Here is a 24,406-nt window from a genome sequence, read left to right on the forward strand (position 1 = left end):
CTGCCAAGTCACATATCTGTGTAGTTTATCATGTGTCTCCCTGGCTGGAACGAACCCCTTCTCAAATTCCCTCTTACTCATCATGCTGTAGAAAGTTTGACTCTAGTGTATTTCTTGTTAAAGGTCAGAGGCAGTATTGACTATTTCCCTTCCTCAGCACAGTGATGTTGTTTTAAACCCTGAGTTAACCAGAGACTGAGCTGTAGTTGGGGACTGCCATCCGTCATAGGGGCTGAAAGGGTTGTTTTCTCCAGGCCCCATCACCTTTGATGCATCCCCTGCTAAAGACTCCGCTGGGGAAGGCACGGCCAGCATTTGCCTTGGCTCGGAGGCCTTGCGTGTTCATTTGCTCTCTCTCTGATTTTTGGCAAGATACTTTCAATTGTGCCACAACCTTTTGTTCATGTAGTACATCATTTATTTTTATTTTCTGTTTGTTTGCCGTGGGTGGACCACATGAGGCTTTTCACATTGTTTTGCAAGAAATTAATTTTCTTTGCTACTATTTTGAACTCAGCTACGTGGACATCCACTGAATATCTGTGTTCCCCAGAGATACGGGTCTGCCTTTGCACTCGTTTATTTCCCAGAATAGAGTAAGTCAGAGAGCGTGTTATCTCCTTAAAGACCACAAAACATTTGGATCAATCTGAGTGTAGCCTTCAGAGGTTATGACTCTTGAAATGGATGTCATCAGATAAGCTTGGACTATGAGATTGTCCGATAATGCCTTGTTTTGTTTTGGAAAAAAAGAAAGGTGTTGGATTGTGTGTTATTATACCAGGGCACTTTGGAAAGTTCACCTTTTCAATGTCAGACTAAGCTGCTCCTACTGCTGGTCGATTTCTGTACCAGCACTGTTATTGATCACCACTTAGGGATCAGTACACAAAACACTGTAGCATCTGTGGAGCTGCAGCAAATGTCACCAAAACTAGAATGAAGAGATGGTGAAGGATCAGTGACATTGTGCAACAATGACTGACAAGTATTTTCTGTAAACGCTACCTCAGCAGTTCCCCGCTTGATTTCATCACTCTTATTGTGATCTTAGACTTCTCCATCTCTCAGTTGTGTCTACACATTACCATGTCTTTACCAATTTCAAGTGGCCTTCCCCCACCCACCACTTTTTTTTTTTTTTTTTTTTTCATTTTTAAGTTGAGTTGCGGGTCGCTTATGTTTACTGGAAGCCTAGACTAATATTCCAGATGGTGATGAGAGGATATGGCTCACACACGTCACTTCACTTGTACATGGACTTTTAATAGTGTCCCATTTTATGAGTGTATGATATCATAAAATGTTTTGTAAAAAAAAAAGTTCACAGATGGATAATTTATCAATTTATCCTTGTTCTGGTCTAGGTTGAAACGTTGTCCAGTGGGTCGTTAATTAAAAAAAATAAAAAAAATAATTTGAATCCACACACGGCTTGAGATTTGGACTGTTAAATCAAGTGAAGACAGTGGTAAATGCAAGTTGTGGTATCAATCGTTTGGTCTGATCACAAGTCAACTGTAACTAAGTCACTGTTATGCTACAGTGAGTGTAGCCCAGCGTTTTTTTCCCCCCCCCTTTGATTTGCAACACATTGTCACTGTTTCAGACTTAAAAGGAAAGGAGGAACCCAAGTGCTGATATGACAAATATTATAATGTTAAAAGATCCACAGCAGCTGTCTTGAATTTTACAGGCATATTTCAAGTTACTGCATTCCTCTGTAGTTCCACATTGAGTTAAGCTTGAGTTAAGGTCAAAACCCCTATCTCTTAAGTGCTCATGAACACAGACACACAGACACACACACACACACACACACACACACACACACACACACACACACACACACACACACACACACACACACACACACACACACACACAGAGAGAGAGAAAGAGTCCCCCTCTCCTCTACTAATAAATAATTATCCTTTTGTGTGATATGGCTTTGCTCCAGAGCTGTGCAGTTTTTCTCTGAGTTTCTTTTAGCAAAGCTGTACAGGACAATTTATATGGCTATGTATCAAGCATTTTCCTGATATACTAGTTTTACATTTAATTAATCTGTGCATTTATTAGTTGTGATTCAACCCAGCATTGTGTCTTGTAACCATGTCAGTAAAAAAAAAAAAAAAAAAAACCCAAAACATATCCAGTTTATTGAAAAAAGGGACAGCTTTCACAACAAGCTGAGTATATTGCAGAACACAGATGAGTCAGGAGAGCCAGAAATTATGATGATGAATATTTAAGCGAAAGACATATGTCAATAGTGAACAGAGACGAAAACATCTCAGTTGTGCTTTAAAAAAACAACAACTAATCTTCTATGTTGTATGTTATTTTCACACAGTTGTACATGTTAAGGATGTCTAGTGTGTTCTTTTGTATATAAAGTCGACATTGGCCTGATGAGGACTTTAATCACCTTCTCTCTCTCTAACTACATAGGTAGCTGTTTCATGTTTCCAGCCCTTCACCACCGTCCTTCATGGTCAGAGGTATTACAGAAAAACACCTCTCTCCTCTTCATGTTCAAACATATTAATAGATTCAATTTTAGTAACACTTGAACTTGAACAAAAATTGAAGAGTAACACCCGCTTAGGCAAATAAGACGTTAGTCAGAATTTATTAAGAAGTGCTTTCTGTGCTGGCCAAGGAGTCATCCTCTTCTCACTCTGCTTCGCTCCTCCCCCCTGTCCAATGAGTTACGCACTTTTTGAGACTTGAGGAGAGTAAGGAAAGCCAGACATTATAGAGACAAGGCACCCTCACAGACTCCCACTCCAAAACACACTGCAGATAGCTAGGGAGCTTGATCTTTGGCACCCAGACTTTGGTCATCGTCACGTATTTAGTTAACTTCATTCCTCAGTTCATCACTTGAGGTGAAAAGATGACTCCTATAGTGCACTCTGTTTGTCTCTGAAGAAGAGTTTGCTCCATGCTTGTTGTTTTTCCAGGCTGTGTATTTGTTGCACTCTTAGGAGTTTATTCCTGGGTGATTTTTTTGATTCCCCAACGGGCTCCTCCATTGGAATACCATCGCTCCTTTTTCTTTTAAGAGTGTCAAACTTAACTGCCTGCACCAATGCTGACTGAACCGTATGGAGCCATGTCCATGGGGTCAGATGTTCGAGATCTGACTATCTTACCTCCAGCACCCCCCGTGCCGTCTTTACCAGGTGCTGGTGGCGGCTGTGGGATGGCTGTTGGCAGCGGCCAGTGGACCCAGCTGCTGGACCTCCACCCTAGTTCTCCCTACAGCTCCCTGCCCTCCCACCACTCCCTCATCAAGCAGGAACCAGGTTGGGGGACCGCTGACTCCTTAGAGGACCCTCACTGTGGACTTGGGGCCTTCACGGTGCACTTCTCAGGCCAGTTTACCGGGGCAGGTCCGTGTCGGGTCGGGGCCTTCGGAGAACCAAGTCCAGGTCAACCTAGGGTGTTTCCCAATGGAGCTTACCTGCCCAGCTGCATGGACAGTCCCCCAGCGCCAAGGAACCAAGGTAAGCCTGCTGGTTGTCAGTCCCACTTCTGTCTCTATCGCACCGGCTTAGTGATGTATAGGGCCAGACAGATTTTTTAAAATACATTTCCTGCTGCATGTGTTCATCATGTCTCCATCTTTAGAGTTTCTTAACCGAGTTGTGTCTGAGCAGGATGTTATGTGCTGTTATGTCCTGGGTCACTCTGTCCCACATGAGGAATAGGCTTGAGAGGTTCTTGGTAATGGTCTGGTAGAGATCGCTAATATTTCCCTCTAGTTCAGCAGAAAATATTTGACAACAGCTGTTTTTTTTATCCTGTTGAACTCATATTTCAGAAAGAAGTACAAGATAGATTGTTCATCTGGTTTTATTGCTGCATTATCATTTTTCATTTTTCCAAAATGCCAAGCATATCATCAGGAATTTTCAAATTTTCTTTTGCATCTATCTGAAGAGCATGTACTTATGCAGAGTTCACAATCACATATATTTTGTGACGTTGGGTTAATTTAACCAACTATCCACCGGTAGATCACCAGAGAGGTTCAGGTTGTTTTGACCCATCTTCTGGTGAGAGGGAATTAAACAGCTATTCATCTTAATCTGAATTCAAACTTAATTTCTGTTTCCTGTGCAGTGTTACACGCATAGATAGGATGTGTTCACATTTATTGTCTGTAGGGGCTTATCACTGAAAGGTCAGAGGTTTAAAGCTGTATGTGTCTGCTGATGTGACGTTCAAAAGCAGCACGAGTCGTCTTCGCTCAGTGGAAAAATAGTTTGAAGTGATGAAGTGTTAAAACACTCTCTTAACGTAACTTTCTGCAGGCTACGGGGATTTAAGTATAACAGTTTGTGAGTCATATTTCTTTGAAACTTTTCTACAGCTGTCTGACCGACTTGGCTTGACCCCGGAAACAACAGTGTCTCCATGCTGTGTGTGTATGTGTATCGTAAATTGTTGTGTCATTGATTTCATGTCGTTTTATCAAGTCTAACATTTTGCTTTAACTTGCTATGAACTCTGTTTTAAAAAATTCACATGTTCCATCCTTGCAGTTCAATACATGTAATGAAATAAGAATACATGCAGTTCCTCACTCCGAAATGTTATTTTTTATGAGCATACTCTACGGTAGCTCATCCCAATCCATCAATGTTGTGTTTGCCAGATTTCTTTTTCCACCTGCCATAAATTTTACAAACCACAAGGGCAAAGATAGATGTTACAAGGAAAGAGGATTTAGTGGTCTGATGAATGTCTCTTTGTGGTAACCCTGCCAGGCACTTAGAGCTGCTGACCAGATATTGGAGACTTAAGGAGCTTCTTAATGTTTTCAGTCATTTGTGAGATGGTGATCTAATGACTCAACAAGGGGGGAAAAATATCATTTGAACTTTCCATTACTTCTCTTTTTTTTGTTTTCTTTCAGGTTATGGAACTGTGGGTCTAGACAGCAACCCCAGTTGTGGTCTTACTCCGTCTCACCACACCCCTCAGCTCCCCAGCCTGTCCTTCAAACACGAGGACACGCTGTCGCCGCCAAGCAGTATAGGTAACTGTCTGCATCCTGACGTCTCTTCAACAAAATTGTCTCGACCGTCATGTCACAGCAAGGTTACATAAGTAACCCGTCATTTTTCATATCACAACACAATCGCTGTTATCCATTTTCCGTCATCACTCCCCATCTCTGTTTCGTGCACATTCATACAGACATACATAAACACTCTCTCTTCGCTTGTCAAGCATATACTGTATATGGTTGATGACTGTGGAAATGATAAATTGAGGAAACAGCTAATGTGACCCTGCTGGAATGTCAGAAACTGTCAGGGGACCAATACACTATACGGACCTGAAAAGGACTACTGTTTCTAATGGAGGTGTTCTCTCTTTGAAAAGAAGAGCTGTGACCATGTCTTTGAAATAAATTATTATTTGCATTATTATTTATTCATTGTATGAGTATATTTTTGTGATATATTTTTGACTTGAGTGTGTTTTGTGTGTGTTCTGAGATAGAGAACATGTAATAGTAATTTTGTGCAAGATTTTTGTTGGAAAACATTGCTGTCTTTCTAGAATTTTAGAATTATTGTCTTGTTTTAAACATGCCTCTTTTTTAAAATCTCTTTTATCTTTTCTTATCTTTGCATACATCATGACAGGGAGAACGGCTTCTTGCTCCCATGTTAAACAAATGCTTTCTTATGAAAGTGACAAATAAAACTGAATTGAATTGAATTAACGTAACACATTATTTAGCTGTTGTGGAACAATGGGAGTACCTCTAGCTTCTCAAATGTAAATATTTTCATATTCAATGTATTGCCTATTTCCCTAATCATTTAACAATCTCTTTGTGGATGGTTATTTTTCCACTGTTATATACTGATAATAAAAATATTGGCAAATCATTAATTGATGTAATTATTTGTTCGATGCGGTCTTATTTTGAAAGAAATATCTGTATTTTCAGTCGACCAGCAGTATCCAGCTCCTCCACCCATGTTTGGCTGCCACAATCCTTCAGAGTCGTGTCCAAGCAGCCAAGCTCTGCTGCTGAGAAACTACAACAGGTAAGCTTATTTTTTCCCTGCATGCATTTATCTTTGCCATATTAAATTGTAATTTGTCTCCTTCTTTGCACGTTTCCCTCTTTCCAAAAGCTGTCAGACTTCTCACTAAGCAATTAATTTCAGATTCTTTCCAATGACACCACATCCAGCTTACTTACTCCCTGGTCATTTTTAGAAGTGTAAATTCTCTCTGATCCAATGTTAAGCCCTGCGTCTGCCTCTGCACTGTCTGGATTGTGAATCCTAATTTGTTCTGAGGTTAAGTGCTGCCCACTGCTGCTCAGCAGGCCAAAACAAACACTGAGTGATCTACTGCCGACGTGTTTGAATCCACCCTGAGGAAAAATGAGGAGAAAAGTAAAAAGAGACAAGCTCAGTGAAAGTGAGCGTTAAGCGAGGGGGGTGTGGCAGCTGGGACAGGGGACTCTGCTTATTCTAACCTCTGGATGTGTTTCCAACTTGTTTTCATTTTGATGCAAAACATCTCAAAGGGTAAATTGGGATTAAATTCTTTGCATGCCGCCCTGTGATGTTGTCGGAGAGAAGGAACATGTGCAACCCAAATACTGGAGCAGCAGTTGATAAGAAGAGGGGAAGACTTCCCTGTTGTTAGTGCTTATAGCGTGAACTGGAAACCCTCAGACCAACAGACACAGAAACACTGTGTCAGATATCAATGAGTCTTTCCACAGTTCAACATAGTTGAGAGCCGATTAGTGAACCATCGTGATCCTTCCCTCAAGGACTTCTCCAGGAATGCCGTCCAGAATTCCCCTGAAACTGTTTCCCACCTTTAATGATACTGAGGACAGAGTGATGTCATGCGCTGGTCCATGGTGTACTAGGCACGGAGGCACTCACCCCCACAGAGTGCACAATGGCATGTCCAAGTGTGTGTGTTTCTGTGCTGTGTGCATGTGTGAGTGTGTGTGCATGCTAGTGTGATCTGCCAAGGTAAAGAATGGCTTGGAGCCCATGTTTTTTAATGAAGCCAGTGAGGAGTGTGGTGGGTGGACAGGATGTGTTAATAAGCCAACCGTGCGGAGTTCCCCCGAACCAAACGTCTTCATTATCCATATAAGGGAAGATAAATGACAGGAAGAATGCTGTAGCATAAATATTGTCGATGTTGTCTAATTCCTGGATTTTCCCCAAAATAACTTATAAAAAAAAATAAAAGGAAGACAGAAAATCTTGTTCCATAACCCTTTCATTTACTGATGTATTAACATGAGTTATTGTTGCCTTGAAATTTCACGAGCTTCTTGTGTTTCACTCAGTGATAACGTTTACCAAATGGCGTCTCAGCTGGAGTGTGTAACATGGAATCAGATGAACAGTCTGGCATCTTCCATGAAGAGGTGAGCGGCGTCTCTTCTTTACATAATACTACTCATGTATTCTTGAGGCTTGACCAGTGTTTGTGGCGGTGCAGAGGAGGAGGAGGAAGAGGAGGATTTGACCAGATGGCTGTTGGCGTACTGCCTAGGGAAATCAGGAAGCAGAGGAGAGCATGATAGTGTGTGTGTGTGTGTGTGTGTGTGTGTGTGTGTGTGTGTGTGTGTGTGTGTGTGTGTGTGTGTGTGTGTGTGCTTGCGTGCATGTGCGTGCGTGCGTCCGTGCGCATGCATGCACTTGTGTTTTTGTGCACTCTTGCACTTCTACCACATTCTTTAAAGACTGTTTTGAGGTTTTGCTAAGTTAGGACATTTTGATAGGAGCTCACTCCTTAAATTATTTGGTTTTTAGATTTAAAGCCTCTAAAAACCCTAAACCTGTAAATCTCAAGTTTTTTCTAAACATTGAATAATGAGAACCACTTAATCAATAACCAGAGGTGAAGCTCCAAAAAGGATATTGTCAAGGTATTTTTTAAGTTGTTAAAGACTCAAAAACTCATCTGGTCTTCTTCACCAGGGTTGGCTGATTCAGATACAGTTAAATCCTGACCTATACAGGGAAGGACATGGCATCCTTCCCATTTCAAACCAATCAGCAAAGCCCAGATAAGGAGAGAGAGGGAGGTTTTTTCAAGTGAAATGACCAAATAATAAAATAAGAAAAATAATGTGCTGTAGGATCCCAACAAATATGTTTCCAGGGCTTTGAGGTTAAAGTTAGCTGAAGTGTAAAAACTGTGTGTGCTCTGATAAAGATGTGTAATTACTCTTAAATAAATTGAACCCACATGAAAAGAGGTTTGCACACATTTTTCAGTATTTTAATCAATCTGTCATTTTGCCTCTGCCCAGCGGAGGCCATACAACCAGCTACGACAGTGAGCCCACACTCCCAGTCCCACCTCCGCCCATGCTTGTGAGTGCCCAGTACCACATACACACACACAGCGTCTTCAGGGGACTACAGGTCAGTTAACATGCATGCAAGGGCATAGAAACTGACTGAGAATAAATAAACGCACAAAGTTAAGTCTTGTTGTTGTCTTCTCTTTCTCCTAGGACGTCAGACGGGTATCTGGCATTGCTCCCTCTGTTGGGAGGTCTTCAGAGACCAATGAGACCAAGCGTCCATTCGTATGTTCTTATCCTGGCTGCAACAAGAAATACTTCAAACTGTCCCATCTGCAGACGCACGGCCGCAAACACACAGGTGAGATGACACGAGTGATTTACACCGCTGCTCAGACCTCAGCTTTTCCTCTTAAATCATAATGACAAACTCACACAGACAGAAAGAGTTCAGGTTGAACAAGATAAACTAGGGATGGTGTGTTGAATGCAAGTTATTGTGCTCAGATTATGAATGTGTGTAGCTGTGTGAGTGGAAAGTAGATTAAATCGCATAAATGGCAGTAATGCTGATGTGCTTGATTTTGACATGGTAGTGGCACAGATGTGGGAAAATAGTTCAACAGATGGTGCTGACAATCTTAAAATCTTGGATGATGGTGATAATGATGATGATGATGATGATGATGATGATGGTTGTATATTTTTCAGGAGAAAAGCCTTACCAGTGTGACTTCACAGACTGTGGCCGTGGGTTCTCTCGCTCAGACCAGTTAAAGAGGCACCAGCGTAGACACACAGGTAGCTACACTCATGTCAGAGCTATTGTACTGCAGTCTCCACTCTACTAAATAGGCTACTACACTGTTTCAGAGTGTTGAGCTCTGATAAATTTAAACTGGACTCCTGAACAAGAAATGTATAAAAGATATAAAAGATGAGTATGTATGTTAAATTAATTGGTTTGATCGGCTGAGATCATTGATCTGATTAATGGTTCACCACATAAAAGATCACATCAATTCATAATGGTGTAGATTGTAAATGATATGGATATTAAGTTTTAAATAGAATTTCCTCACATTAGTGGCCATGCAGAATGAAACAAATGAAAATAATTCAGTCTCTAAAGTGGTCAGTCCATCTAATCAAATATGTAACCTTCTGACTCTCACCCCACTCCATCTCTGTGTAGGAGTGAAGCCCTTTCAGTGTGAGACGTGTCAAAGAAAGTTTTCACGGTCAGATCATCTTAAGACTCACACTCGGACTCATACAGGTAAAACAAGTGCGTATACCTTTATTTTCTACTTCTCCATCCTTCTGAGATTTTTTCCCTTTTTTATGCTCCCTCTGACTTTGAGTCAGTTTTTCATCCCAAAAGGTTTGAATTTCTCTTGTTTTCCCTTGTTTGTCCCCTCCTTGTCAGGTGAGAAGCCCTTCATCTGCCGCTGGTCCAACTGTCAGAAGAAGTTTGCCCGCTCTGACGAGCTGGTGCGCCACCACAGCATGCACCAGAGAAACCTGACCAAGCTGCAGCCTGCCATCTGAACAGCGACAAGAGGAGGAGGGGGGGGACGAAGAGGAAGGTGACAGTGTGTCGTTCCAGCTAGTAGAGAAAGACGCTTGGAGCCTGGTCAGCGGTTATGGTGCCTTGTCAGACTTGCTGAAGTGGTGAGCACAGCGGATGCCTCCCTCAGCCAGACAGAGAGAGGACGTCAGGAGAACAGACTCACCGATGATCCACGAGATCTTCAAGATGCACCTCGACTAGCACTTGTTTATTTGACGTTAAAACTCAGACTTTGAGAGGGTACAATGCCACAGTAATTCTGAGCCAAGAAGAAGATGTTTCTATTATGTGAGATGAGGAAAACGTTGATACACTATTTTGGAAATTTAAGTACACTTGCACTGGCTTTCTGTTGTATGTGTTGTTCATTTTGTTAAAATTGTGTCACTTTGAAAATGTGCTGGACTGTATAAACTGGATTTATGAAATGGACAAATCATCACTTTTTGTCCAAGAAGCTGAAAACAGAGATTTTTTTTTTCTTTTTTACTTTTTTTTTTTTTTTTGCTTTGTGGAATGTGAACATCTCTATATTCTTCTAGTGCACAAGATACTCACCAAATTGCTTTGTATATATTTGTACTTGCTTAACATCTATAGACATTCCTTTTGTACTTTCTATGTTTTTGTAAGTTTATAAAATGTTGATTCACTTTGGTTTTCATGAGTAAAAGTGTGTGTATGTAGAGTATGCGTATGAGAGAGCGGGAGAGAGAGAAAGGAGGTGTTGTTCTCGTCGGGTTAAGAGGCCACCTGTGAGTTGTGGTGCTGGAGGGGTGAGGGTGAGGGTGAGGGTGGGTGACAGACAGTAAAACAGCACCCCAGCCTGGCTCTGACAGAGTGCAGGTCTCACCCTCCTAAATCTCCGACACACATCTTCATAACTACGAACATCTGGAGCCCAGTAAATCTCATTAGAAAAGACACATACCTCGGTGTCAGCTGGCTGTTTCACTGACTGCCCCCTTTCTGCATTGGCAGGGCCTTGACATACGCACACACACACACACAAGTGCACTCTCAATTCCCTATTGTGTATAATACCCTCCAGATTAGAAAGGTAGTTTACATCCTTGTGCCACATGATGGCAGTATCAGCCTTTTTAGTTCAGCAGATGGGACTCAGCCTGTGAGCGAGGCTGCTGCCAAAGTACAACTACTTTCACACCTCCGTCCTCAGAGCGTCCACCTCCATCGTTTCCTATAGAGCATCCTCAATAGACATGGAAATGTCAATGACAGAAAGAAACTGGAAGGCTCATTTTGAATATACCTTGAACCATTAAATATACAACATGTGGATGGAGTTGTGTGTCAGCTCGTGTGCAAGTCTCTAAGAGATGGGATGATTCAGCTACAGCAGGTATGTTAATAAAATATGACTGAGCGTTGGCACAGAGAGCTGTTGCACGGCTCTGTGGGCTAATGATGTCATATACCTGGAAAAGCAATGTAAACACGCACATAAAGGCATCATATATTTAGCTGTGGGCTACGTGTTCACGCATGGGAACCACAGTGCACATTTGCTGAAGGCTTTCGCTCTGCACCTGCACAACTCCTTTCATTTCCACTGCAGACGCTCCTCAAACTTAACAGAGAGATTCAAATGCCGTTCTCCTATTTCAGGGTCACATACGGCTCATTTGAAGTGGTGATTCAAGTTGTTTTCCAATCCACATAATGGCTCTGAGGTAGTATCTCTGTGATGTCTTTTTTTTTTTTGCTTCTTAATCCAATGCACTTTGATTAAGAAGTGCGTCTCTTTGTTCTCTCTCTGCAGGGGTGCCGGGAAGCCAGGAAGATCAGAGGGACAGCAGAGTTGAACATTTTACTCACTCCAGTTCACTTTTAACTGGAGACTGCTGAGGCTGTGTGGAGCATGAGGAGCCCGTGCTTTAAACGTCCTCATTCATTACAGCTGTCACTCAGAAGGAAAGCTGACCTCAACCTTAGATTGATCTGAATTCTTTCAATTGATCGAGAGAGGTTCTGATTGGAGAGGAGGTGATATCAGTGAACACAACAAATGCCTGCACTCCGCTCCCATATACTGCCAAACGTTACCGCCGATCTGAATGCATGAACACACACATACACGCACACACATATGCAGACTCGCATTGCACACTCGCCACCAGATGCCCCCTCAGCTGTACTGCTGGCTGTTTGCCTTTAAGGGGTGTCAGCTTGGGTAATCTCAGGTGACATACACCTGGTAACGCACAGCCCAAGACATCTGTAGGACAGCAGGCCTGCTAACTTCACAGCCTCCAAACCCACATGTAACCCCCCCTTTAGGTTTCTTTTCAAATGCATTCACGATATAACCTCACTCAAAGGCAGAAAACAACTGTGGTTCACTCTACACATGGACGCCCCAACCTAATTTCTTCACCCTTTATATTGAGTTATATTAAATCACAAGTCTTTTCATTTACTTGGGTTTAAAGGACTGATTTTTTTTTTTTTTTTTTTTAATATGTCATCATGTAAAGTCCCAGGTGCATCCAACATCAGCATACAGCCTCTGTTGTGATTCTTTGGGCCAAAAAGACATTATTTAACCTCCAGGAGCTGGAAAGGTCAGTGCACATGTAGCACACAGAGGCCTCTGTCAGCCCCAAGGGATTGTTAACAAGGTCAAGGCCCCAGAGAGGAAACTTAATGGGGTTACAAGGAGGCCTGTGTGTAAAAACAATGCTACACCAACAGGAGGCGCTGTCAGGGAGTGTTCATATTAAGTGAAGCATGTTTTTAGTTGTATTCCCAGACAGCATCCCCCCCTTCCCTCAGGCTAGCTCTCTTGTGCAGAGCTGCTGCTCCACAGTCTGAGGGGCCTAGGGGTTCTTGGGGGGTTTTCCCTGTGGTATAGCAGGGAGCCTGAGGGGCTCCGGTGTGTAGGAGCTTTGGGAATGCAGAGGCCTTGGGGGCCTGGAGCTCAGATGGGGCCTAGGGGGTAAACTTTCTCACTCAGGGAGCAGAGATGGAGCAGATACAGAAAGACAACGAGGGGAAAACACCTTGAGAGGAGTCTGTCAGATATGCAGGCAGCAGCCGGGAAGATCCCATGAGGGTACACAGGCACAGAAACACAAATACACACATGTATGCATACTCAAAACCAAGTCCTATATGTGGGCCAGGAAATAGAAACAGATAGAGCTTTTTAAATATTCCCCTCTCTCCTCGACCGTCCAGTCTTTCATCTTCTCCTCTTTTCTCCCTCCTGCTGTCTCCTCCATTCCGCTGGAAGATATTAACTTCTAACAGGATTAGATGTGTCTCTATCATGTGAGATACAAGATCACAAACCTACCCAAGCTCCCTGGGGAGCAGCGGGATGGGACGGATGAAACAAGGCCTCATCTCCCCTCTCTTTCCCTCCATCCCAAAGGTATCCAGATGCTGGGACATGGGGGGAGAGGACCAGAGAAAGGAAGGAGATGAATGTTGACAAATGGAGCGAGAGAGGCGTTTTGTCCAAAGATATCAGTCTCCCTGGGATAGCTTTGTCTCCACCCTCGCTGTCATCGGCTCCAAAACAACTCTACTGTGGACCCACTTTGTCCGTCTTTTTAATTAAAACTTGAAAAGTTTCTCTCAGCATATATCATATAAGATATGCGTCAGAATGAGCCTGTAAAAGCTGCTTGAAACTGATTTTGAGTCAACCTGACCTCAGTCCACAGATCTCCTCCATTACTCCAAAGGCAGTTATAATTAGTTACCAACTCACTAGCTTTATGGTTCCTAAATTGAAATGTATTGCTCTTTAAAGCCTTCTCTCTAATTGTGTAGTCATTAATGGCCTATTCCCTATCTACACTGCGTTGATGGGCACATAAAAACTCATGATGATAGACGAGCACCAAGTGCAGTTGTTAAAAGACACAAGGTTTTCTCTTGTTCTGCCTCGACACCACTAGGTGGAGTAGAGTCCTGTGGTGGGACACAGGAGGAAAAACCACTCTCAGAGAAGACATGAAAGATTGATGGATTCCTTCAAGCTTCATTTTCCAGAGGTAGAAACATGCAAGGCGCTGAATTAGCCTACATTCACATGACACGCATCCACAATCCCACAACTTGCATGAACACAGGAGAAACAGTCTGTGTATCATTAAGCCAGTGTTTCAGAAGTTGGCACTCAGATGTTGACCACACACCAGAATGAGCTGTCCACTTTAAATTGATTTCAGATTAATTTAGTAATTTAACTGTTAAATGTCTAGCATAAGCATTAGACATAAAAACTTGAGTGCTGTTTTCAAATGCATTTTTTGTATGAGGTTTTATTTGCACAGCCTGGGACAGAAGAACAAGTTATTTGTTCTTGTCTTACATGGTTCACCACCAAAACTAATGTTTTTCTTATGTCTTATGTGAGCTAGGAGGCACACAACACAATAAATTACACAAGGAACAAAAATGAATCAGCCAATTAAGACATCACCATTTGCAGATGGTTGACTGTAGTAGGTTGGTCCAAGGAAAATTACAGAGAACATGACCTTTAAGGCTTCACTGGTACATACAGCCTTGTGCATCATCTGTGCCAAGGCCTTAACTTCTTTATTTTGCATAATCATTGGATACAAAGCACATGTGCTGTTGACTGATTCTAATATAACTACACAGAAACTCTGTATGTGGTAGTAGTACTTCCACTAATTATGATTACAATATCAATATAGCAACAGTCTTTCAGTCTATCTTAAATGTTTTGTTCTTCTGTGGGAAGTTATGACTGCAACTTCAGCAGGGAAAATATGATGATAATTTGAGTTAAAATATGGAGAGAAAGGGAGAATCCATCCATTGAGATGTAATGTTAAAACATGGCTTATAAATCACATTGGTATATTAAAGCATTTTGTGTAAACAGCTTGATCATGAACAGAGATTATACTTCTTTTCCCCCCTTCTTTTTGCTATCATGCATGTTATTATATAATGGGCAGAAAGCCCGTTATGAAAGCCAGAGGAAGGGTCAGATGTCCCAAAGATCATTACAAATCCCCAGGGTGGAAGGAACAAACACAAGAAATAAAAGACAAAGATGAGGGGATGCAGATATACTTAGATGAAAAATAGGGCATCATGATGATAAGAGTCAGAGATGAGCAAGGGAAATGGGGGGTGGGGGAGTGTGGGGGGGTTGTATGTGCTGTATAGTTTGTTATGCAGGCGGTTTAATCACAGAAGTCATTTTTGGTTTGCTGCTGTTAATTGCAGATATGGAAATTGCAGTGTACTATGAAAAAAGCTCTTTAAAAGGAGATCGTTGGTGGACAAGGCTAAAGGGGGGGAGGGGGCTTGGAGTCGTAGGCATTAATATGCTTCACTTTATGACCCTCCTCTCCCACTGTCTCCATCCTGTTCTCACCCAGAGGGCTCATTATTGTCAGTGGAGAGGGGTTGATCTACGCAGACACTCATATGAGCGCCGTCTGAAGGCATTACTGTACACACACTCCCCCAGTGTGAATGATTAGGATCCTATCAGAAACAGGAGGGGCAGGCTGTTAAACATGACCGCGAGGCAGGTTGCGCAGCGTCCATGTGCCCCCATCTTCCACAGGCAAACACGCATTTGGTTCTTTTACATCTCTATGCACAAATAATACTCATCCACCTTCACTCACACAGTTGGCCCAGATGTACAGATGCACCCTGACACATGACAAACCTCATATGCTACTTGGAGGGAGTACATTGAGCCACTTGGTGTTTTAGGCCTCCCAATTATTTAAATGTATGATGCAAGACTGACCCCACACTCTTTGGCAAGGCAAGGCAAGGCATGAGATTATTAATGGACATTATCAAGGCCAAAAATAACAAAAAGCTACAAATGTCACTGACACCTCCACTTTGAATGTTCCTCAGATCTGGAGTTTTTTGTCAGATGGACAAAGAAGGAATTCATCTTCGTAGAAATTTACATTCTTGGATGACACTGTTTAAGTGGAGCAGTGCCAGAGTTTGGTAAGCTATTTCTGCAAATCGTTAAGAAATAAGCATTGTTTTTATCATATCATGCTCCCACAAAGTCATTTAAACTTAAAAAATGTCAAAGAAGTGTAAAAATATCGAACAAGACGTTTGAGGCTTCTGCAGTGGTGGCCTGAGAGTCGAAGAAGGTCCTACATTACAACAGTGTAATACAGCCCACACATACATCGCCTTGTCCCTTGTTCCTAATGAGCTTTATCGCACTGGTCCCGCTTGACTTGTCTTGCTAACTGGCACACATATATCCATATGTTCCACATGAGCAGGCAGAGGGGACAGGCTGGGTGGCAGGGCTGCTTTCTCAGTTACATCTGAGAGTTTTACTGCAACAGCCAGCAGCAACAGTCAGCTTAACTCCATCTCTGCTGTGCATGAGTGTGTGTATGTGTGTGTGTGTGTCTGGACGGTGATTAGTCATGAGAAGTGTTAACAGCATTTGCGTGTTCCTGATGTTCATTGGGTCAAAAAGTTGCCAGCAGAATTGAATCTTGTTCTTCAGCCTTCAGTATGTCCATGCAAAACTTTTAAGCTTATAAAGTCAGTTGCCAATAGATAGATAGATAGATAGATAGATAGATAGATAGATAGATAGATAGATAGATAGATAGATAGATAGATAGATAGATAGATAGATAGATAGATAGATAGATAGATAGATAGATAGATAGATAGATAGATACATATAACTTTATTCATCCCGAAGGAAATTATTCGGCCAGGCCGCTCCAGAGGAAAATAACTTAGTTAAAGAAAATAAATAGGATACAAAGAGGAAAATACATGATAAAATATATCCTGCAATATCTAGACAATGAATATACACGACAAAGGAGCAACCTAGATATAAGTTAAAAGTTAAAATACAGTGCAACATTAATTTAATAGGAACATCAAGATATACAGTAACTAATGTTACTGTATCTTGAATACAGTTTCAGCAGTCATACAGTTTCAGCATAAACTGAACATTTAACTCTTTATGAATGGAGGATATACAACAGAACCACTGGATAAGACTGCATTAGCTTTTGTTAGGTGTTTCTCATAACTGAGTAACATAACAGAACTCGGTTAATCTAGTCTAGGGGACTGAGAAGGCGTTTGTTTGGGTTGTAGGGCTGAAGTCTAAAATAGCCTACTGCAGACTGTCTGTGAACAGACCAGTGTTCATGCTCTGTAACAGCTGGGAGGTAAGGAAAGTAGGACTCTGAAATGATCTAAATTTATATAATAGCTAGTTCCAGCCAAGAAATTATTGGACGAGTGACTCCATTAGTGCTGATGTACAGAACAACAGACTTTTAACAAAGTGTGTCACTCATGCTTTGCAGGTGTTCTGTTTGTTGTTAATTAGCATTAGGCCTACTTCAACGGTTGTTAATTTACACGAACAAACGTTGCAATGCAAAGATATATGCATTTAGAGAAATAATATTCGAATCAAGTTATATGGTCGTCAGAAGAGAATGAAGGGAAGAAAGAAGCCTGGATACCTTGTTAACGTGTAGACAAAGTTGCTAGCTAGTGTGCAGGTCAGGAACATGTTAAAGTGTTGCTTAGGAGCCATTATCGTCTCCAAAGGAATTATAGTAAATAATCAAACAAATATAAACTGTCTCTTATTTTCTGTAAATTTATATTGTACTCGCACAGAAAGCATACAAGCTGTGATTTATTTCATCACCTTGTACCCATATTGCCTTGAAAAGACACCACCATGTTTATATGCAGTGTTACGTCTCCATTCTTGAACAGCAATAATGAAAAGAATAAAATGGCCCTGAATGTATTTACTCAGTGCTGATTCTTTGCAGCCTAACACAAAATACCCCAAGACCTCTTTTTTTATTTTTTATTTTGAGACGATTCACGATCATTTTGTAGTGTGGAAAAGGAGACATGTAGATGCATTTGTGCCCAGGTGTGATGCAGACTAGTAAAGCAACTGAGGTTTGGGACAACAAAGCACCAACAGGAAACAATGAGGAAAACTGACATTATTATTTTCTGAAATTACAAGACCTTTTGCATTGTTCTATGCACCTGCCATACAGACAGATCAATACACAATATGAAATATGTGACACCAGGTTGATACAAAACATTGTGTTGGATGACCTTGGAGTGATGTAACAAGTAGAAAGGAGTCAAAAGAGGAAAGGAAACTTTTCTTCTTCCTTATATATTCAATACAGTATTTAAAAAAAAACTAAACATAGTTGAAGTGGACACTTGTAAAAATGTAAAGCTCAAATGTAACATCAGCAACAGTCAACAAAAACTGAACACAGAGCATACTGTTGGCCTTAATAAATACATTAAAAACTACCAGGAAAAAAATCTTTCACAGGCTAAACTAAAACCAAACACGTGCAAAAACCATGCTGTTTAGTTTCATAGCATTTGACTAATCAAAAAATAATTAGGATCATTTGGCCAGGAAAAAATGTAAACAAAGAAACATTACGTGTCTTCAATAAAAACAAAACAAATCTCTATTTGAACACGGTAGTCCTTTCCTAAAGTTCAGAGGTTATCTGATAAATAAATAAAATCAGCGGAAATGTTCTGAGCTGTTGTTTCACATTAACTTTGCTATCAAAAACCGTTTGTGTATCTGACTATTAGTGTAAAGCTCAGCACTCAGCCTTAACAGGTTTTTTTTTTTCAAAGACTATCTATACAGATCTCTGAGGCAGCAAAGCCGGCGATGCGGCTGGAAGGCACCATCGATGGAGAGTAAGTCCACTGAGTCTGACTTTGCTCCTGAATGTCAGAAACAGAGTCGTCGACTCAAGTGCTGAGATGGACTTTTAGTGTTAGTGGTAGGACCGACCTTCCTCTTCTCATTTGATGTCTACTGTGTTGGTTCCAAGGCCAACACACTCTTGTCTGTCCCACTACAACAGGGAAAGGATGGAGAGGTGGTAGCGGTGATAGATGGAGGAATAAGAGTCTGTCATTTTGTCTTTGTAGACAAAGATGTTCAACAATCCTCCTCTTATACTCACACACACACACACACACACACACTCACACACAAACAAACACACACACACACACACACACACACACACACACACACATGCACTGAGAGCTCAGAGCTCATCGTGGTTTCTGGTGAGGTCCTCTCCGTAGTTGGTGGCCTGACTTCCAACAAACATGTTCCAGTTGTCCAGAATCTCTTCTTTGGTCAGCATTTCATCCTGAGAAGAGAGGACAAGGCAAGATCAGTTATACCTATACCAACAATATGTGAAATGTTTAACAGCAAGAGTATTTTCTTGCTATTGGTCCAGAAAGAGCAAAAAGTTGAAATTGTGGAAGGAAGATGTCTGCTCATGAGCATGAATTTCAAGGAGGCCGAATGACTTCTTTTTGTTGATTTATCATAATGATGGTCTTGTGGTCCTTGTCATTACTTCATATAGACAAAATGAAAGGAATCAGGACTTGAGCGTGTTGATGAAACTTGTACAGATGCACATGAAATCATGTTGTACCTTGTCCTGGTCGGACTCGTACACCAGATGTCTGGCCTCAGCCTGGGCGTGGTCGTAGTCTTGGGGCATAATCCAGTGGCGGATCTCGTCCTGGTCCATTTTACCATCTTTGTTCAAATCTCGGAAGTCAGAGAACTGTTCCCTCTCGGTCCTGACCCAGTCTGGCTCTGGACCCCCATCCTCATGGGCAAACATGTCAGCTGGAGAAACAAAAGAGGCCAGGTTTTTGCACATGAAAGGTAAATGCGGTCAATGGGATTGATTCTAAACACTGAATGATATATTAGGAAAATGTCAGAACATTATAATCTGTTAATGGATGTTTTAGTACCACTCTGTATTGCAGATGTCATTTTAGAGTAATTTTACTGAAGAGGTACAAATACCAGCTAATTGTTGACATTTAAAAGGTGCTCCCATATTTATGTTTTCATTTATCATTACTTCATTGTGACGTTAGCACTGTATGATTAACTGCACTAAACATCATATTGCTGTACTTGTATATACGTCTTGGTATTTCTGTGTCTTCGTTGTTTGATTCATTTTCTTTTAATTAATTGTTTGGACTCACCAATATATTCATCCTCATCCACATGTCCATCGTCGTTCTTGTCAATGTCCTCCAGGGTTTCCTGCAATCACAGTGAGTTAATGATGTCATTAAAGGGAGACACAAGGGTCAACAACAGTGAAACTTTCACTTTGACCAATAAAAGAGAAAAAGTTGCCCAAGGCAGGACAGGTGAATGAATGAGGGTCAGTTTACAGCTGGGCTGGCAGACTGATAAGACAATTACAGGATTCCCTGCTCATAACAGTCAAACCTTCAAAACGGTTTTAAGCAAAGTACAAAACCCCCAGTGGACCGTTTTCTGTCAATCAACGGTTACTTAAAACTAAAGGTTTGTTGTGTACGTAAAGCATTAGTGAACAATCACACGCTTACATGTACAGTGATTACAATTCATCTGGGCATATCATGTACGTAGAAATGATTGTATGCATCCTTTCCTACAGGTATGATGGCCTCTCTGAACCCTGCTGAATGATTAATGACCATGTAGCATCTATAGCTTAATAGCTGGCTAATAATAAATAAGAACATACATCCATTTACTATACCCACTTGACCTGAGAAAGGTTGCGTGTAAACAAGAGGAGATGTTCATTAAAAATATAAAACCTATGGGCTACCTGAGCACTCTGTAAACCCTGGCAGTGTGTACATTTCACAAGCACGTGAAAGCCACATCACAATCACAGTAGGGCATTCAGGGATACATATACAGTATCTGTAGGTCCAGGCGGTAACACTCATGTCATAGTGTGCCAATACTATACAATAGATTTGGATGGTAAACTAAAATTGCAATAATAAGATTGCCATTGTTTTTTAACTTAAAAATTCATTAGTTTAATACAAAGACTGTGCAGGGATTCTGTTAATATTTACTTGTAAAATTATCACTCAGAGAGAAAATTAGAAGTCCAATCTTTCCCACAGAGCGGGATTCTACTTGGGTGGGACTGGGGTGGTGGGCTTACTTAAATTAATTTCTTAAATTAATTCTAAAATACTAATCATAGGTAATGTGCTTCAGAGCAAACAATTTAATTACCTGGATTGAACAATAGACACACTCCCATTGTGTCAAGTTGTGTCAGACAAATAATAAATACATTGCAAAACACCTGAGAGGGGATATAGTGAATAGATTTAAGGAACAACATCGCTCTTGTGCAGATGCGTACACACACCACACACCTGCTGGACAGTGAATGGCAAAAGCACTTAAACCAAATGGCATGTGGGTACCGGTCGGAGAGATGGGGGGTATTTTTTTAATAGTTTACAACATGGTGTAGTGGAGGTCTCTGACCTCTCAAAGCAGATAGTGGCAACAGAGGCAGATATCAGCAGGTAGAAATGTGAAGCCGGAGAGTGTGTAGGTGTACAGTTTCCACACAGTGAGATGAATTAATGTTCCTCCCTGAGTCTGGTCTAGGAACTCCATTAGTTATCTGTCCCGCTGGCCTACAATCATGTCCTGTCTGCAGCCATAAAGCCTTTCCTCCTTCAGACTCTTGTGTGACTGCATTCAGCATCAGAACACATATAACATGGTCATATGAAATATCTGTAGTACTAGAAGAAGTCTGAACAATTCCTATTGTGACAGGCCTCTCATTGGCTTAAGCCAGATTCACCACAATCTGAGAAGACGCCACCCGGAGAACTGTTCGTTGGTAACATTCGGTGACATCATAAAAATGAGCGATTAATAATTAACTCTGTCAAATGGGTAGTACAACTTTTATGAAGACTGCAGCATAGCGCACTGCTGCTAACATTTGCCACACAACAGTTCCGTGAAACTAAATTCATATTTTAAGACCGAGTCTTAAATGGGACAGTTGGTCCATCCCACTGGACCTGTTCCAAAAAAATAAAGAAACTCAATCATTTCCGGGCCGAGTTAAAATTTCATTAGGGAAACTGCTCCTGTGATAAAATTATATTTCTTAGAGGCCAAACAACTCAGAAAACTTAAACTTGAGGGGGTTTCATTTTTTCTCAGTGCAAATCTAAATGTGTAACACTATGTTAAGTGTACCCTGTGAATAAAAAAAAAACCTCTTAGACAAGCACTAGTCATGCTACCCTGCCCCTTTCTAATCACATTTAATCATCATGTGGTTACAGAGAGCTTACCAGAACCACAATATCCCTCATGTGCTCAAACTCCTCGGGGTGGAGGAAGGCTGTGAACTCTTCTCTGTCTGCTGCATGGTCCCCGTTCAGATCGGCAGACTGGAATCGCCGCTCGTCCCGCGGCAGCATCTTCTTGAAGCTGAACTGGTCTGTGGCATCCTCAAACTCCTCTGGGTTGGCTAAGAGGGCGAGGGAAATCAGGTTACTGTCACGCCTGTAAACAGCTGTGTTTCACTTTAACACCGTACTTTACAAAAAAAAAGGGATACAGTGCATAAAACAAGTGACTTCTTACCAAGATAGTATCCGTATGTGGCTTGCTTGTACTCATCCCATGAAATCTTGTTGTCCTTGTTCAGGTCGTAATCTGTCCACACCTTTGCCACATTCTCATATACGTAACGCTTCTGTACACGTTTGATCCAAGCCTTGAGCTCGGCTGTGGTGATGTAGCCATCAGCGTTGCTGTCTATCCGTTCCACAATTTTTCTGTACAAAAAAGGGAAAAAGAGAGGAAACCTTTGTTAGACATATAATTATTGATAAATATATGATTCTGGTGTGAAATATGTGACACTTCTCATGTCTTCACATGTCTCATGTTCCTTGAGATGTTACAGGCCCAGCAGCCAAGTCTTAGTACCATTTCACCTCCTGTCCTACTGATGAGTTGTCCTATAGTATATGTTGATGTACTGTGGTAAACCAGCACCAGCAAGTGGGAGGCTAAACAACTAAATAAATATTTGGCAGCTCCATTTTTACTACCAGGGAAGTGGCTTTAATTAGACTGGTGGGAGGGGCAGGCAAACCCACTTTAGTACCAAAAAAATGCAGTGTAGCTGTGGTGTATTCTTAGCCCTGGGTTGCCACGTTGAGATGTTACAGGGGTCCCTCCCACTCCCAACGCCACAGGAACACGTTGTCTTTCAGGGAAAAGCCCATCCAGCCAACGTGTTTTACATGGTGCCAGCTTGTCATCCAAGGAATGACGAAGAAGAAGGAAAGAAAACACACACTCACACACACTTTGAAGCACACAAACACAACCACGTAGCGCGTAAAGTTTGCGACAGCACTGTGAAGGCTGTCTTCTGCCACACTACTTTACTCCAACTCCATCACCTAACAAATGGTTCTTTAATGACTATCTATAATTAAGATTTCGGCAAAGCAATTAACTCTGTAGCAGTGAGTGTGTGTGTGCGAAGACTGCTTCATGCAGCCCTGTAGATCTGCTGGCATGCACGTCTTTCTCAGGCACTTGTGCTCCTGTTGTTAAATTTTAATGTCCTTAGCCTGAACAGTTACACGCAGCAGCAGGAGAGAAGTGAGTGTGCGTGATTTACAAAAAAAAAAAAAAATGCAGCAGCTGTGACAATAACACAACCACTGTCAGTGTATTGCCACATATGCAACTCGGCCCATGTTTTACAATAACAATAATATGTTATTTCCTTACCCAAGCCTGTCCTTGCTCTCCTCTGGGGTGAGCTGATCAAATGTTTTGGCATCTTCTTTGCCCAGAAAGGCCTCATGGTCGTACTGGTAGCTTTTATTGTCTTCGTGCGCTGGCCTGCTGCTCAGTTCTGCGTCTTGGTGGATAACTCTCTCTTTCCTTAACGTTGGTTTACCGTGCACCACAACAGTGCACAGGAGCACCGCGCACACGAAGCTGCTGAGGAGGTCCATCAGTCAGTAAAGGGATGATGAAGCTGGGTTTCTGTCTCTCTCTGTCTTCTCTAGGGGCCACAGCTGTTGCTTCCCAACAGGCCTGTGTGACTCTACAATGCACAATTAGCAAGCTGCAGTGTAGCAGCTTTTAGCACCACGCTAACACAATAACGCTAACACTGACCTTTCTTCCTCTCTACAGCAGCGGTGTGCGACAACACTGCAGCGGCATTCAAACACCAAACCTGCAAAACAGCACCTGGGTCTGCACACAAGACTGAGAGCACCTACACTCCCCACTCAAGCGGTTTTAGTCAATCCTGTAGCCTTTTCCTGAAGGAAGGGATGCAACCAAACCGGGATTTCCTGCCGCCTTACGCACAGCCAATCACAGCGTCCGTTCCCGTCCAGACCCCGCCTCTACCACTGAAAGGAGCTCTCTCATTGGTCCGCAAGATGTCGGTAACTCGAGAGGCATTCAGGCGCCACGTTGCAAGCTGACGCTCGAATTAAAAGCTGGGAGTCAGCGTGGGTCTGTGTGGAGCATAGACTGTATGGTGTGGAGCCAGTGAGAAGTAAAAACACGACTTGTA

The 24,406-nt window shown here is 41.9% G+C and overlaps 2 protein-coding genes across 7 annotated transcripts; one reads left to right on the top strand and one right to left on the bottom strand.

The window, feature by feature from the left end:
* The first annotated feature begins 2,718 nt into the window (after nucleotides 1-2,718).
* Nucleotides 2,719-10,559, top strand: wt1b (WT1 transcription factor b). Of its 4 annotated transcripts, none has more exons than XM_085763019.1 (9): nucleotides 2,719-3,515; nucleotides 4,931-5,053; nucleotides 5,981-6,080; nucleotides 7,361-7,441; nucleotides 8,333-8,447; nucleotides 8,540-8,690; nucleotides 9,041-9,130; nucleotides 9,525-9,617; nucleotides 9,759-10,559. In XM_085763019.1, the coding sequence occupies exons 1-9, from the start codon at nucleotides 3,098-3,100 to the stop codon at nucleotides 9,878-9,880; spliced, it is 1,293 nt and encodes a 430-aa protein (XP_085619145.1). In that variant the 5' UTR covers nucleotides 2,719-3,097; the 3' UTR covers nucleotides 9,881-10,559. The 4 variants fall into 4 exon arrangements, with proteins under 4 accessions (XP_085619145.1, XP_085619161.1, XP_085619154.1 ...); XM_085763035.1 differs by having other exon boundaries at nucleotides 8,333-8,396; XM_085763028.1 differs by having other exon boundaries at nucleotides 2,744-3,515; nucleotides 9,525-9,608.
* Nucleotides 10,560-18,124: 7,565 nt separating this feature from the next.
* On the bottom strand, nucleotides 18,125-24,161 carry rcn1 (reticulocalbin 1, EF-hand calcium binding domain). Of its 3 annotated transcripts, none has more exons than XR_015034498.1 (7): nucleotides 23,602-24,161; nucleotides 22,435-22,628; nucleotides 22,140-22,318; nucleotides 19,998-20,058; nucleotides 19,424-19,623; nucleotides 18,948-19,126; nucleotides 18,125-18,915 (listed from the first exon to the last, which is right to left on the bottom strand). XR_015034498.1 is itself a non-coding variant. In XM_085763209.1 (7 exons), the coding sequence occupies exons 1-6, from the start codon at nucleotides 23,829-23,831 to the stop codon at nucleotides 19,019-19,021; spliced, it is 972 nt and encodes a 323-aa protein (XP_085619335.1). In that variant the 5' UTR covers nucleotides 23,832-24,161; the 3' UTR covers nucleotides 18,125-18,915; nucleotides 18,990-19,018. The 3 variants fall into 3 exon arrangements, 2 of the variants coding, with proteins under 2 accessions (XP_085619335.1, XP_085619325.1); XM_085763209.1 differs by having other exon boundaries at nucleotides 18,990-19,126; XM_085763199.1 differs by having other exon boundaries at nucleotides 18,125-19,126.
* Nucleotides 24,162-24,406: the final 245 nt, after the last annotated feature.

The sequence above is a fragment of the Trachurus japonicus genome, chromosome 3 (genome assembly GCF_045865225.1).
Source record: "Trachurus japonicus isolate A0001 chromosome 3, Traja_1.0".
Taxonomy (NCBI): Eukaryota; Metazoa; Chordata; class Actinopteri; order Carangiformes; family Carangidae; genus Trachurus; species Trachurus japonicus.

Coding starts and splice junctions, on each gene's coding strand:
- wt1b (XM_085763019.1), top strand. CDS start 3,098: ATGCTGACTGAACCGTATGGAGCCATGTCCATGGGGTCAGATGTTCGA. Junction 6,081..7,360: donor CTGCTGAGAAACTACAACAG/GTAAGCTTATTT, acceptor TGTTTCACTCAG/TGATAACGTTTACCAAATGG. Junction 8,691..9,040: donor GCACGGCCGCAAACACACAG/GTGAGATGACAC, acceptor TATATTTTTCAG/GAGAAAAGCCTTACCAGTGT.
- rcn1 (XM_085763209.1), bottom strand. CDS start 23,831: ATGGACCTCCTCAGCAGCTTCGTGTGCGCGGTGCTCCTGTGCACTGTT. Junction 20,059..22,139: donor TGAGGGATATTGTGGTTCTG/GTAAGCTCTCTG, acceptor CTGTGATTGCAG/GAAACCCTGGAGGACATTGA. Junction 19,127..19,423: donor ACGAGTCCGACCAGGACAAG/GTACAACATGAT, acceptor CTCTCTTCTCAG/GATGAAATGCTGACCAAAGA.